Raw genomic sequence first — 13,363 nt, 5'->3', positions numbered from 1 at the left:
TTCTCCCGTATTATATATAAATTATAGGGAGAATTACATCCCTTATCACTTGGCCCAACAACCCATCGGAAAATGGCCACGTTTGAAGCCTTTATCCAGTGTAGCTCAGGTTGTACATAACCTGAAAATTACTTTTCACCAGTTATCCCACCCCTTTTCTCTTCGTTCTTCTTCTTTCCGTGTTAGCCTTTGCACCATAAAATTTCTATACTATTGTTATTCTGTTTCAATTCTTTTCCGAATTCCAATAGTTAACTAAGGATTAAAAAGTAAAAGTCACCATTACAGGTGGTTCAAAGATTCGATTTCAGAAATTGAGTTTTTCGATTTGTTAGTTGTTTGGAATGAGTGTTGTCCCAATTGATTGGAATCATCAAAATGAGTTCAAAACTTAAATTTCAAGTGATTTGGTGTAGATTTAGGCTATATTTGAGTTAAATTTCAGATGATGCCCAAGGAAGAAGAAGAACACGTGAAGCTCCATTGATATGATTAATTTGTATAATAATGTATAATAATACATAAATAATGTATAATAGTGTATAAACACCTCTTATACACTATTGTTACAAGGTTGATGTATTATTTACAAGTATTTGGTGAATTTCTCGCATTTTCTTCTTCTTCAGAATATTTTTACTCTGTTATTATACATCTTTATACACTTTTATACAACTATATACATAATGAACCTTTTTGTATAAAAGTGTATAACATTGTATAAAAGTGTATAAGCATCTCTCACAAAAATTTTGTACGATTTTCACTTGCAATTCTTTTATAAAACTAGTCCAAATATCCAACAAATAACTTCAAACTTTGTATACAACCTACTTAGACTATTTCTATTAAGTTCAAACAACACCCACTCTAAATTTCTCACAAAATCATAATTGAAATTTAACAAGATTAGTATTAAAGGAGATGAGATTTTAGGTTTCTCGCATTTGTTTTGCGTTTTGTGGTTGTGATAGGTATGTATTAAGCTGAAGATATACAACATCAAAAAAAAAATTGGAGGAGTAATGATTATGGAATAAGGCACAAATAAGTGTTGACCGAGTGTTACACTAAAAATGGGGAACTGATTTTTATTTTCATTTTTGTTTGCATATGATTCTTTTTTATTAATTAAATTAAATATTTATGGGTAAAAATGAGGAGGAAGCTACAATAGGGGTAGATAGGTGATGGAAAAAAATAAATGAGGAGGTTATAATTAGAGGGAGTGAGAAAAGAAAAGATCTTATTGATATTTGGCTACACATTTGCAAACTTATAACTGGGCTAAAATAGTGCAAGGTCAACTTATAGGGTGCATTATTATGTAATTTTGTGATAATTGGAAACAAACACCTTTTATGTTGATTTTAAAAAAAAAATACATTGTTGTTACTTCTTTTAGGGGTGGGCATATATCGGGTAAAACCGATAACCCGAACCGTTAATTCTTTATTGGGTTATCGATATTGGGTTATTGGGTTAACGGTTCGGTAACGGGTTAAATTTTTTTTTATTGGGTTATCGGTTCGGGCTCGGTTTGCATTTTTGTTATTGGGTAAAAACCAATAACCCAATAAGAATGATGTAATTTACTAATTTACCTTTAAGTATATACTAGGGTTATTTATTTTCCTAATACCCTCTTCACTCTTCAGTCTTCAGTCGTTTGTCTCTCAGTTCTCATTCTTGTTTCCGTCGCAGCCCCCAAGAGTCAAGACGCAAGACTCACCACCAGTTCTCCGCCAGATATCAGTAGATACTGCACAGAAGTGGGAGCGTGCTTTTGTTAAGAAACAACAAAAGTTGGCAGTTTACATGTTCTGGCAGTTTGATTTCTTTATTTTATATATTGCAAAATTATTTAGTTGTTTTATCTTATCGGGTAAACCGATAACCGAACCGATAACGATATATAACCGATTAACCGATAACCGATAACCAATATCTTATCGGTTTGATTATCGGGTTATGATATTTGTAAACCGATAACCGATAGGCAAAACCGATAATGTTCAAAACTGAACCGAACCGACCGATGCCCACCTCCAACTTCTTTTGGGGTTTATAGCTTGATGTTATAAGTAACAATGATATCTAATATGCTATCAAACTTTGACTTGGCAAAAAAAAGAAGCAAAATAACCTATCAAAAAGTAAAATAATAGTTTTGAAAAAGTGACATGCTGAATTATGTTTCTAAAACTTTTGGCCATGTCGCTCACGGGCCCATTTGGCTTTAAGCATTTTCATCGCAGAAATCCAACTCTCCTTTATCAGCCATTCAGGAAATTACACCCCAATAACCTTTAAAATGGATGATCTCGATTTTTTGACCCCCCCCGCTTGCATGGTCAATCCTTTAAGGTCAAAAGTCAAAAGTTGGGGAAATAAAATTATTGAAGATAGGAGTAGTCACGTGCCAATCACATGAGTGTAGTTAAGTCGGTTAAAAAGGATTAGTTAGTTATAACTAATTATGGGATTGGTTAGTTTAGGCGATGTAATGTCTGTAGATTATATGCAATTATAGAGGTGTATATATACATAGTATCAGCTCATTGTAAAGATAGAGCTTCAATAATACAAACTAGTTTTTCTCTCAAATAGAAATTTCTCTCTAGAATCTTCTCTTCTGTTTTCGCCATTGTTGTCTTCACTGAAGCTCTCAAATCTTCATTATGGTATCAGAGCAGGGATGATAGATTCGTGTTCACTGCAATTGTCATTCCTCGTTTTCTCCGACAAATTTTTATTCTAGATCGATTGTGATTTTTTGCAATCAATTAAGCTAGAGCACACAGATTTTTACAATTTGCGACTAAAAACTCCGTTAATTGTGGAATTCAAAAAGTTAGTTTACTTGAATTGATAATCATGGCAATTGGAAAAGAAGTTTCAGCTGGAACTAGCATAGGAACAACCGTAATAACCATCGATCATCATCACCCTTTGTTTTTACAGCCTAGCGACACTCCAGGTAGCTCTTTAATTTCAATTCAACTAACTGGAACTGAGAGTTATGCATTATGGAGTAGATCTATGAAAATAGGATTGATAGGCAAGAGTAAATTAGGGTTTGTTGATGGACGATGCACTAAGGATAAGTTCAATCAGTCGTTGCATGAACTTTGGGAGAAGTGTAATGCAATAGTTTTATCTTAGATTATGAATGTTGTGAGCAATAAATTGCTCAGTGGAATTGTGTACAAATCAAAGGCACATAAAGTTTGGACAAATTTGAAGGATAAATATGATAAAGTGGATGGATCTCGCATTTCTTTTCTACATAAATAAATTTCAACTTTGTCACAAGACATTTCTATTGTGTCAGCCTATTTTTCAAGGTTGACAGATTTATGGGAAGAATATGATGCCATGTCCTGGATATGATTGTCTAGAATCTAAGAGCTATTCAGAGCATTTTGAATATCAAAGGTTGTTGCAGTTTCTGATGGGCCTAAATGAGACATATACACAACCTAGGAGTCAAATTTTGATGATGAGCCCAGTACCTTCTGTCAACAAGGCGTATTCCATGGTAGTTTCTGAAGAAAGTCAAAGAAATTTGGGAAAATTTACACATACATTAGATATGGGAGACAGTGCAACATTATTCACTAATAAAGGAGGCATGATTATAGGAAACACTTATAAGCCTAGAAGAAACAATCTATTTTGCGATTACTGTAACTATAAAGGCCACACAAGAGAAACATGTTACAAAATACATGGCTATTCAAATGATATCAAAATGAGGAGATAAACCCACAATTTTCCACAAAGACCAAATGGTTAACACCACAACACATGAGGGACAACATTACATGGGCAAAGCAACAACAAATGCAGTATCTCAAGAGGGACAACGAATGTTGAACTCACCAGTTGGAAACTCAACACCTATACTGCCTCAACCAATCATGTTCACTCAGGAACAATATGATCAAATTTTAAAGTTGATTAACAAAGATACATGTGACAATTCAAAGCATTTTGCAGGTATGACTAAGGTCGCTACAATACCTAACAAAACAAAGAATGAAAACTGGATAGTCGACTCTGGTGCAACCAATCACATGGTTCACACCAGAGAATTACTTGACAAGATTAATACAAATAGCCTAAAGTCTGGGTTTAAGGTTCATTTACCTGATGGTACCTCACTAGATATTGCTTGTACTGGAGAAAGTAGTATTGGTGAATGTGGTGTTTTTAGGAATGTATTATACATTCCAGATTTTAAATACAATTTGTTATCAGTCTCTAAGCTTACAAGGGATTTAATGTTTTTTATCTTTCTATCCTGACTTCTGGATCATGCAGGACCTTTACAATGGGAAAGTGAAGGGAATTGGTAAAGAGCTTGAAGGTTTGTATAATCTACAGCATCAACAGGACAAAGCTAAGGCTGCAACTGTACGAACACATGATAATTCCAAAGAAGAAGAGTATCTAGAGGTCTAGCATGTGAGACTTGGACATGCACCTGATAAAGTGGTGAAACAAATCCCAAACATAAAGTTTAAGTTCAACAATGATGGAATAAGAGATTGCACAATCTGCCCTCTAGCTAGACAAGGAAGATTACCATTTCCAAAGAGTACAAGTAGATCAAATAAACCTTTTGAGATGATTCATGTAGATGTATGAGGTCCATATAGAGTGGCAAGTCATAATGGATACAAATCATTTCTTATTATAGTAGATGATTACAGTAGAATGATATGGGTGTACTTATTGAGACTTAAGAGTGATGTGATTGTATGCTTGAAATAGTTTTTTGCTTTAATAAAAACTCAATTTGGAGGAATAATCAGAATTCTAAGAAGTGATAATGGGACTGAATTTCTCAATTCTGAATGCAACAACTTGTTCAAATTGTATGGAATGATTCATCAAAGTTTCTGTGTTCATACCCCACAACAGAATGGGGTACTGGAAAGGAAATATAGACATATACTAGAAGTGACTAGTGCAATTAGACTGCAAGGTCATTTGCCTATCAAGTTTTGGGGTGAATGTATGCATGCATCAATTTATATCATTAATAGACTTCCCCAGTCAGTGCTATCACGGAAGTCCTCATTTGAGATGATGCATGGGAGAGCACCATCTTTACAGCATATGAGGATCATAGGATGTCTGTGCTTTGCCAAAATTCTAGTGGGAGGACATAAGTTTGCATCAAGAGCCATTGGAGCTGTTCACATGGGATATTGTTCATCTCAGAAAGGATATAGACTATATAATCTCTTGACTAACTTCTTTTTTGTAAGCAGGGATGTAAAGTTCATGGGGGACATATTTCCTTTACAACTTTTAAAGGAAGGAAGGTTGCAGGTCTTTCCCAATGGAGTAATAGAATTTGTTACCAGCAATGACACAACCATACCATATCTTTCATCTACAGATACAGATCCTCCACATGAAGCTGCAAGTCCTCCTTCTGCAGATGCATCCCAACATAAGATAGTACCTGTTGCAGAATTACCATTTTTGCCTTCACCCGTTTTTGAAGACACATAACAGCCACAACAGCTAGAAAGAATACTCTCAGAAGAAGTACATCCTTCCCACTCAGACAATCATCCCAGAAAATCAAGCAGGATTGTGAAAGAACCTGCCTGGATGCAGGACTATGTGTGTAATAGTTCATTTACAAGCTCAACTTCACAATCATCTTGCAAGTATCCAATGCAAGACTTTTTGAGCCATGATGGTATTTCAGTCAAGTAAAAATCTTATCTTTCCAAGATAACTAGCTTGAAGGAACCTAGAAGCTATGAAGAAGCAACAACAAATCCTAAATGGGTAGAAGCTATGAGACAAGAGTTAAATGCCCTCAAAGAAAATGAGACATGGTCCTTGGTAGATTTGCCAACAGGGAAAGTTCTCATTGGTTGCAAATGAGTATTCAAGATAAAATATAGAGTAAATGGGTAAGTTGAAAGATACAAAGCTCGTTTGGTTGCAAAAGAGTATAACCAGATTGAAGGCCTCGACTGCCAAGAGACTTTCTCTCATGTAGTCAAAATAGTGACAGTCAGAGTAGTTCTTGCCTTAGCAGCAACACACAATTGGAATCTGCATGAGATGGACGTATACAATGCCTTCCTTCAGGGTGATCTCACAGAAGAAGTGTATGTTTGCTTGCCCCAGGGATTTCACAACTAGGGGGAGAAAGTATGTAGGCTGCATAAATTCCTCTATGGAGATAGTGGAATTGAAACTGACCGAGGCCTTGATCAATTCAAGATTTGTGTAGAGTCGATTTGATTATTCCTTGTTTACAAAGAGGCAAGGGATAAGTCTGACGATCATTCTAGTATATATGGATGATCTCCTGGAATGATCATTGCTTAATTTCAGAAGCAAAGCCTATATTGCAAAGAAACTTCAAGATCAAAGACTTAGTGGAGCTGAATTCTTTTTTGGGAATTGAGATAGCAAGATCGAGAGAAGGAATACTGATGAATCAATGAAAATTTTCAATGGAATTGATCACTGATCTTGGAATGGCAGGATCAAAACCAGTAGCCACTCCAATGGAATGTAATCAGAGATTCACGACAGTAGAATATGATCAACACTTGGAGCTGAAACACGATGAGAAGCTGCCAGATGCAGGGCCATACCAAAGATTGGTTGGGAAGCTGGTGTACCTCACTATGACAAGACCAGACATTTGTTATGCAGTTCATGTGTTGAGCCAATTTATGCAATGTCCAAAGAAGTCACACATGGAGGCAGCAATAAGAGTTGTAAGGTACATAAAAGGGGCACCAAGTTTTGGTCTGCTGATGATCTCAAAGCAGTGCCCAAAACTCACAGCATTTTGTGATGCTGACTGGGCATCATGTCCAGTGTCCAGAAAGTTCGTGAGAGGGTATGTGATGAAACTAGGAGACTCTTTGGTATCTTGAAAGTCAAAGAAGCAATGCACGATATCAAGAAGCTCAGCAGAAGCTGAGTACAGGAGCATGGCTGCTGCAGTCTTAGAAATTCTATGGTCGACAGGATTATGTAAGGAACTGGGTGCTAAGGTTGAATTTCCAGTGGAGTTGCATTGTGATAGCAAGGCAGCAATCCAAATTGCTGCAAATCCTATATTCCACGAACGAACGAAGCATATAGAAATAGACTTGCACTTTATCAGAGAAAAAATCCAACAAGGAATTGTCAAAACAAAATATGTAATGTCTAGAGATCAAGAAGCAGACTTGTTCACAAAGGCCCTAGGAAGATCGCAACGTGATTACTTGATAGGCAAGCTAGGGGTGCTGAACTTGTTTGCACCATCTAGCTTGAGGGGGAGTGTTGAAGATATGAGTAGTCACGTGCCAATCACGTGAGTGTAGTTAAGTCGGTTAAGAAGTATAACTAATTATGGGATTGGTTAGTTTAGGCGATGTAATGTCTGTAGATTATATGCAATGAGAGGGGTATATATATATATATATATATATATATATATATATATATAGTATCAGCTCATTGTAAAGATAGAGCTTCAATAATACAAGCTAGTTTTTCTCTCAAATAGAAAATTTTCTCTAAAACATTCTCTTCTGTTTCCGCCATTGTCGTCTTCATTGAAGCTCTCAAATCTTCATTAAAAATAATACTTACTAAACTTAAAGTGCCGCCAATGTGACAAACATGGTCAAAAAATCAATAGTAGCACACAAGTATCCTATTTCTATCATTCACCTTCACCCATTGGTTCAAAGTCCAAAATATGTAGTGTTAAAATTGGCTCTTCTGAAGTCATATGTATTGTAACCTTGCCAATCATTCGCTATTTTTGCTAAAATTGCATGAATATGAATCTTCATTTACCAGATTACCATCAACTCAATGAATTTCGTAAACCTTTTTTTTCCCTTTGTTCTGTGCTGTGTGGGTCAAACTATCAAATTCAAGAACCACTGTTGCCATCAAAAAATTAATAACAACAGATATACATAATTCCTCGTTGAAATGGAAAATATTTCTTGGATTTAATCTCTTATTGTCCATCTTCTGGATCTCCCTGTTCTCCAAATAATAGCATGAGGGTCTGGACAAACTTGGTATGGAATTCTTGGTGGGCCAACTTCAGGGACACTGCACGCATTATACCAATTCAATTATCAATAGTTCGTGGGCCACAAATCTTCTTTGTTTATCTTCTTTGGGGTCATTTCATGGATGATTTATCCATAATCCTCCAAATATTGCTAAAATTATGTATCCTCTCAGCCCTAATAATAGATTGATGTATACATTATCTTAATTTTAGATTACAAAAGATAAAAATTTCAATTTTCATAATTTTAGAAAAGTATGTAAGAAACACTCTTTGACTTCTTGAAAGAACGGAAATAATTATTCGTCTCAGATGATTATACCAATTCAATAAGTACGTAACATGTGCCTTTTGAATACAAGTTTATCACTTAACCGTAGTATTTTCATATCAATTCATTACTTAACTATGACTAATTAATATAATTTGTCGTAGAAATTACTCTCTCCATTTCATATTAGATGAGATAGTTTGACTCGACACAGAATTTAAGAAAAAAGAAGACTTTTAAAACTTTGTGGTCTTGAAAGCTTAAGGGGTAAAAGGTTTGTGGGGCCATGATATTTGTGTGGCTATAAAAATATCTCATTAAGGGTAAATAGATAAAATGAAAGAGTTTAAAGTTGAATTATTTCCAAATTTAGAAATGTGTCATTTATTTTGGAACAGACTAAAAAGGAAAATACCTCATCTAATATGAAATGGAGAGAGTAAACAACAACAAAAAAAAGATAGCCTGGTGCACTAAGTTCCCGTTATGCGCGGGGCGAGATCACAAGCAGTCTTATCCTATATTTTTGTAAGTGACTGTTTTCACGACTCGAACATGTGACCTCCTGGTCCGTGGTTCGACGGGATATATATAAGTAATTTTCCTAAAAGCTGCATGACCATAACAAATGGATGTCTTCCAACATGAGCTGTCAAGATGACAGGTAACAAACTCATTTATTTCTTGATAGCTTTTTGCTTGTACTGGAAACCTGTCCTTCATTTCTATTGTCTCCAGCTATATCATATTGCTTTATTTAGTCCTTTTCACACACAACTTCACTTAGTAAAATATAGTACAATTTTGTTTACCACTTTAAGCTAATAGTTCCATAAACAAAATAGAAGAAGATAGGGAACCTTATCACTTTAATTTTTTAGTGCGATTATATACAAGAGTCTGGATCACAGATTATAGTATATGGAGCAGGTAACTGAATTGGATCAAAGTAAGAAAAGGAAATGCATGAGATTAGGAATGATATTCTTACCTCAGTGAAGATATTTCAATCTGTGAGAAGTCCATGTTGGTTGAACTGTCAGGTAAAGATATAGTCCTTTTCCTTGTAGTGGTCAATGACGTTGGTTGCTTGATAGCTAGCACTTTGCAATTCAAATTGCTTGCTATATTGTTCTCGGCCATGGCCATCCTATGCAAGAAATAAATAAATAAAGTATCTAGTTTTAGTTCCACTATTGAATATTTCTAAGATAATATATCATTGCAGATGAAGTGGTCCGCACAGAGCGTAACGATTACCGTGAATTCATCGTTGTTAAGTTATTATAGGTGGAAAAAAAAATTTGCCGTCGTCTAGCATTATTTTCTAGCTCTCTTAACTATAGAATTAGGTGCAACTAGGGGTGGCAAATGGGCGGCTTGAATAAGATATAGGCGAGTCGAAACAGGTAACACAAATACGAATAAATTATCCAATTCGACTCATACTTAATACAGATAGAAAATAAGAATTTTTCAAAAGTGATCATATTCAAAAAGCTAAGGATTTGCAAATGTAAAAGTTAAACCCATTAGTTATCGATTGCTTGTAGATAATATGGTTCCTATTCGGGAGAAATTCAAAAATAACCAGATTTACAACTGGTCGTTCAAAAATAGCCCAGTTTCAAAAGTAATCGAAATTTAGCCACTTTTCATGTAAAGATAAATCTGAGCGAAAACACTGTTCAAAACCCGAAAAATACGTCAGTATATTATACTGGAGTTCCAGCATAAGTATGCTTGAACTCCAGCATATTATACTGGAGTTCCAGGATAAGTATGCTGGAACTCCAGCATAATATGATGGAGTTCCAGCATAAGTACACTAGAACTCCAGCATAATATACTGGAGTTCCAGCAAGTATAATTGTCCAGTATAATATACTGGAGTCAGCAAAGTATACCGGTCCAGCATAATATGCTGGAGTTCATACACAGGTGCACCGAACTCCAGTATATTATGCTGGACCGATCTCTGTTGCAGCAAAATAGTGGCTATTTTTCATTGACTTCGTAAACGCTGGCTATTTTTGAATGACCAGTCCGAAAACTGGCTATACCGTCCTATTTTTACTTCCTATTCATATTTGACCCGTTTTTAAAATTTTCATTATCCAGCCCATTTTTAATACTCCCTCCATTTCAGTTTATGTGAACCTATTTCCTTTTTGGTCCGTTCCAAAAATAATGACTCCTTTCTAAATTTGAAAACAATTTAGCTTAAACTTACAATTCTGTCCTTAATGAGAAGCTTTTGTAACCACACAAATACTATGGACCCCCTTTTGACTTGTTTAGGACCACAAATTCCAAAAGTCTTCATTTTTCTTAAACTTCGTGTCTAGTCAAATAGGTTCACATAAATTGGAACAGAGGGAGTAGATAATATAAATGAATAACTGTTTTCTTTTATCTATTTTGCCACCGCCCGGTACAACCAAATATTTCTAATTATATGACCTATGGGTTAGTGTCGTCAGAGTTCCCGCCATACAATACAAGTGGTTCTTGCTTCATAGTTCCAGCCCATTTGTGGTCAGATATGTTAGCAGATAGGATATGAAAGTCTGGCTAGGTTTCTAATTTCATAGCAGTAATTGTGTGTCTTTCAGTGATCAACTATCCATGTGCACAAGAATCTGAGAGACCAAAACAAATTTTAAGGATATGTTATTATGAGGATCATCTGGTACACAACAACAATAATCCAGTATAATCTCACTTAGTGGGATCTACGGAGGATAGTGTGTACGCAGACCTTACCCCTACCCTAGGATAGAGAGGCTGTTTCCAAATATACCTTTGACATCCTTCCCTCCAAGAACTTTCTACCTTGCTCTTGGGGAGACTGGAACTCACAATTTTTTAGTTGGAAGTGGAGATCAAAAATTAAGCAGTCAAATAATGAGCACACTGTTGCATGAAACGGCCGGCCAATGGGCTAGTGCAAATTTCAACTGAAAGAGGGCTCAACATTAATCATAGCTAAATCCAAAAGGGGCAAAAAAAAAAGGTGTGGAGAGTTGACCAACCCATGGTTGTAGGCCTTTAATGCAACCATTCTTTATCTATCCATTCTCTATCTATACTGAAATAATTCAGTACACACAATCCTAATCATTTAATTAATATGGGCTCGTGTGATAGAAGAGATAAATGATAATTAATCTCGAGATTATATTTGAGATGAGTTATTTCGGGATTGTAATGTTATTTTTATTTTTATGCCAATCCTGAAATAACAATTCTGAAATAACTAATCCCGAAATAATTATTCCTAGTATAACTTATTTCCCAACCAAAGAAAACTTCAGATCAACATGAGATTGAGAAGTCAAAAACAAGAAAAAGCTTCATTCTGGGAAAGAAAGAGAAGAGTGATTAATTTGAAACTTACTTGTAAAGGAAGCTATGATCATGAAGTCCAACAACAAGAGCAGAAGCTCCAATCTCTCTAACCACAGCAGCAATCTTTCCTCCATCTGAGTCCCCTTCAGTGACCACAATCTCAGTCTTGGTCTGTAACAGATCAACCCCAGAGCTATGTCTTCTGTATCAGATAACATTACAAGATAAACTAAACTAACAACATCCAAAACAGAACAACATGGGATCAAAAAGACAGAGTCTCTTACGTTGGGATAATTGTTGCAGAGATCTTGAAAAGTCAGAGCCAATTGAAAACCTTTGAGGCGGAGATTCCTGAGCTTCTTATTGTTGCTTCTGGGTTTTAAATTTGGGAAAACGTGGAGAAGTATCACTAAATCCCCATAAAGTAAGAAATTATGAAGAGCCCATTGAAGAGCTGTTCTTGATACTTCCAAATCTTCCACAATTACAACTATTTTCCTCACATCCATATTCATTTCCCCCTTAACCTCAGAAACTCCACAATTTCTTGGTTTAAGCAGAGGTGGTTTTAAGAGGTACACAGAGCTCCAGTTTGATGCAACAAACAAAACATAAACATAAGACTGTGTCTGCTTATGTTAATTTATCAAAATGGAAGTTTGCCTGCACGATTGAGATTGGTTGGAGAAAAAAAAAAGTAGTAATACACAAAAAATGGACAAACATAGAAAAGTAGGGAGTAATAAAATGGGGTCTGTCTCTGCAGGTTGTGCGCGTACGCCAGATTGGACCGCAAAGACTTAGAAGCCGGTTAGAGAGGGAACTATTTTCCTGGATTAAAGTTATATGACCAGATAGTATAATGAATTTCTTACTTAATTAATACTACTATAATTTAATTTGTATAAGGATACCAATTAATGATATTTATTAGAATTACTTTTAATTAACTTTTAAAAAAGTTTGATTGCGGAAATATTTTTACACCTTTAATTTATAGAGCTTAAACTTATTTTTAAATATATTTAATTGAGTTTAACTTATGTACATTGATACTAAAAAGAAATTTAGATCACTCCATAGTACGGATTTATATAATGTTATCTCTTTTTATTTTTTTATTTTTTAAGTTTTTGTCCTTTTGGAATTTTCACAAAGTTTATAAATTATGTGTGCTGGCAGTGTAAATTTTTTTTTCATCATCAAGCTTAGTCGACTCCAACAATAAGTAACTTTTTATCGCAAGCCGGTCTCATAAAAGATTCGAGTAATAACATGTTATAACTCATAAAGTTATACATTTAGTTTGGTACACGAACTATATTATCCTGAGATTATAATCCTAGAATTATAATTTTTGGACTAATTTATTTCACTTGGGAGGTGAAATAATATAATCCCAAGTTTGATGGGATAAGGTGGAATACCATGTATTAAGACTGGGATTAATTTATACCATGTTTGGTTGACAGTATAAATTTATCCGGGATAAATTTATACTGTCAACTAAATATGGTATAAATTTAATCTCGTACCTTATCCCACCTTATCTCGCGTACCAAATGACCCCTAATTCTCCCTCTTTTCACTTTGGGTGGTTACTAATTGATAATCTCATGTGTGTCTTTTCTCTTACATAATCCTTTTTCATGTGTCTTTTACAAAAG

At 35.1% G+C, this 13,363-nt stretch overlaps 2 protein-coding genes across 3 annotated transcripts; one reads left to right on the top strand and one right to left on the bottom strand.

Annotated features, from left to right (window-relative positions):
- Nucleotides 1-6,494: 6,494 nt before the first annotated feature.
- LOC142182278 (putative mitochondrial protein AtMg00240) lies at nt 6,495-6,926 on the top strand. The gene has a single exon (XM_075256459.1). It carries the CDS (start codon nt 6,495-6,497, stop codon nt 6,924-6,926), a length of 432 nt encoding a protein of 143 aa, XP_075112560.1.
- An 851-nt stretch (nt 6,927-7,777) lies between these two features.
- LOC107802190 (uncharacterized) lies at nt 7,778-12,501 on the bottom strand. Of its 2 annotated transcripts, none has more exons than XR_012711115.1 (4): nt 11,981-12,498; nt 11,743-11,895; nt 9,334-9,492; nt 7,778-8,109 (listed from the first exon to the last, which is right to left on the bottom strand). XR_012711115.1 is itself a non-coding variant. In XM_016625643.2 (4 exons), the coding sequence occupies exons 1-4, from the start codon at nt 12,209-12,211 to the stop codon at nt 8,004-8,006; spliced, it is 618 nt and encodes a 205-aa protein (XP_016481129.1). In that variant the 5' UTR covers nt 12,212-12,501; the 3' UTR covers nt 7,778-8,003. The 2 variants fall into 2 exon arrangements, 1 of the variants encoding a protein (XP_016481129.1); XM_016625643.2 differs by having other exon boundaries at nt 11,743-11,864; nt 11,981-12,501.
- Nucleotides 12,502-13,363: the final 862 nt, after the last annotated feature.

The sequence above is a fragment of the Nicotiana tabacum genome, chromosome 6, assembly GCF_000715075.1.
Source record: "Nicotiana tabacum cultivar K326 chromosome 6, ASM71507v2, whole genome shotgun sequence".
Taxonomy (NCBI): domain Eukaryota; kingdom Viridiplantae; phylum Streptophyta; class Magnoliopsida; order Solanales; family Solanaceae; genus Nicotiana; species Nicotiana tabacum.
Note: the sequence above shows the minus strand (reverse complement) of the source record. Positions and strands in the feature narration are given on the sequence as shown.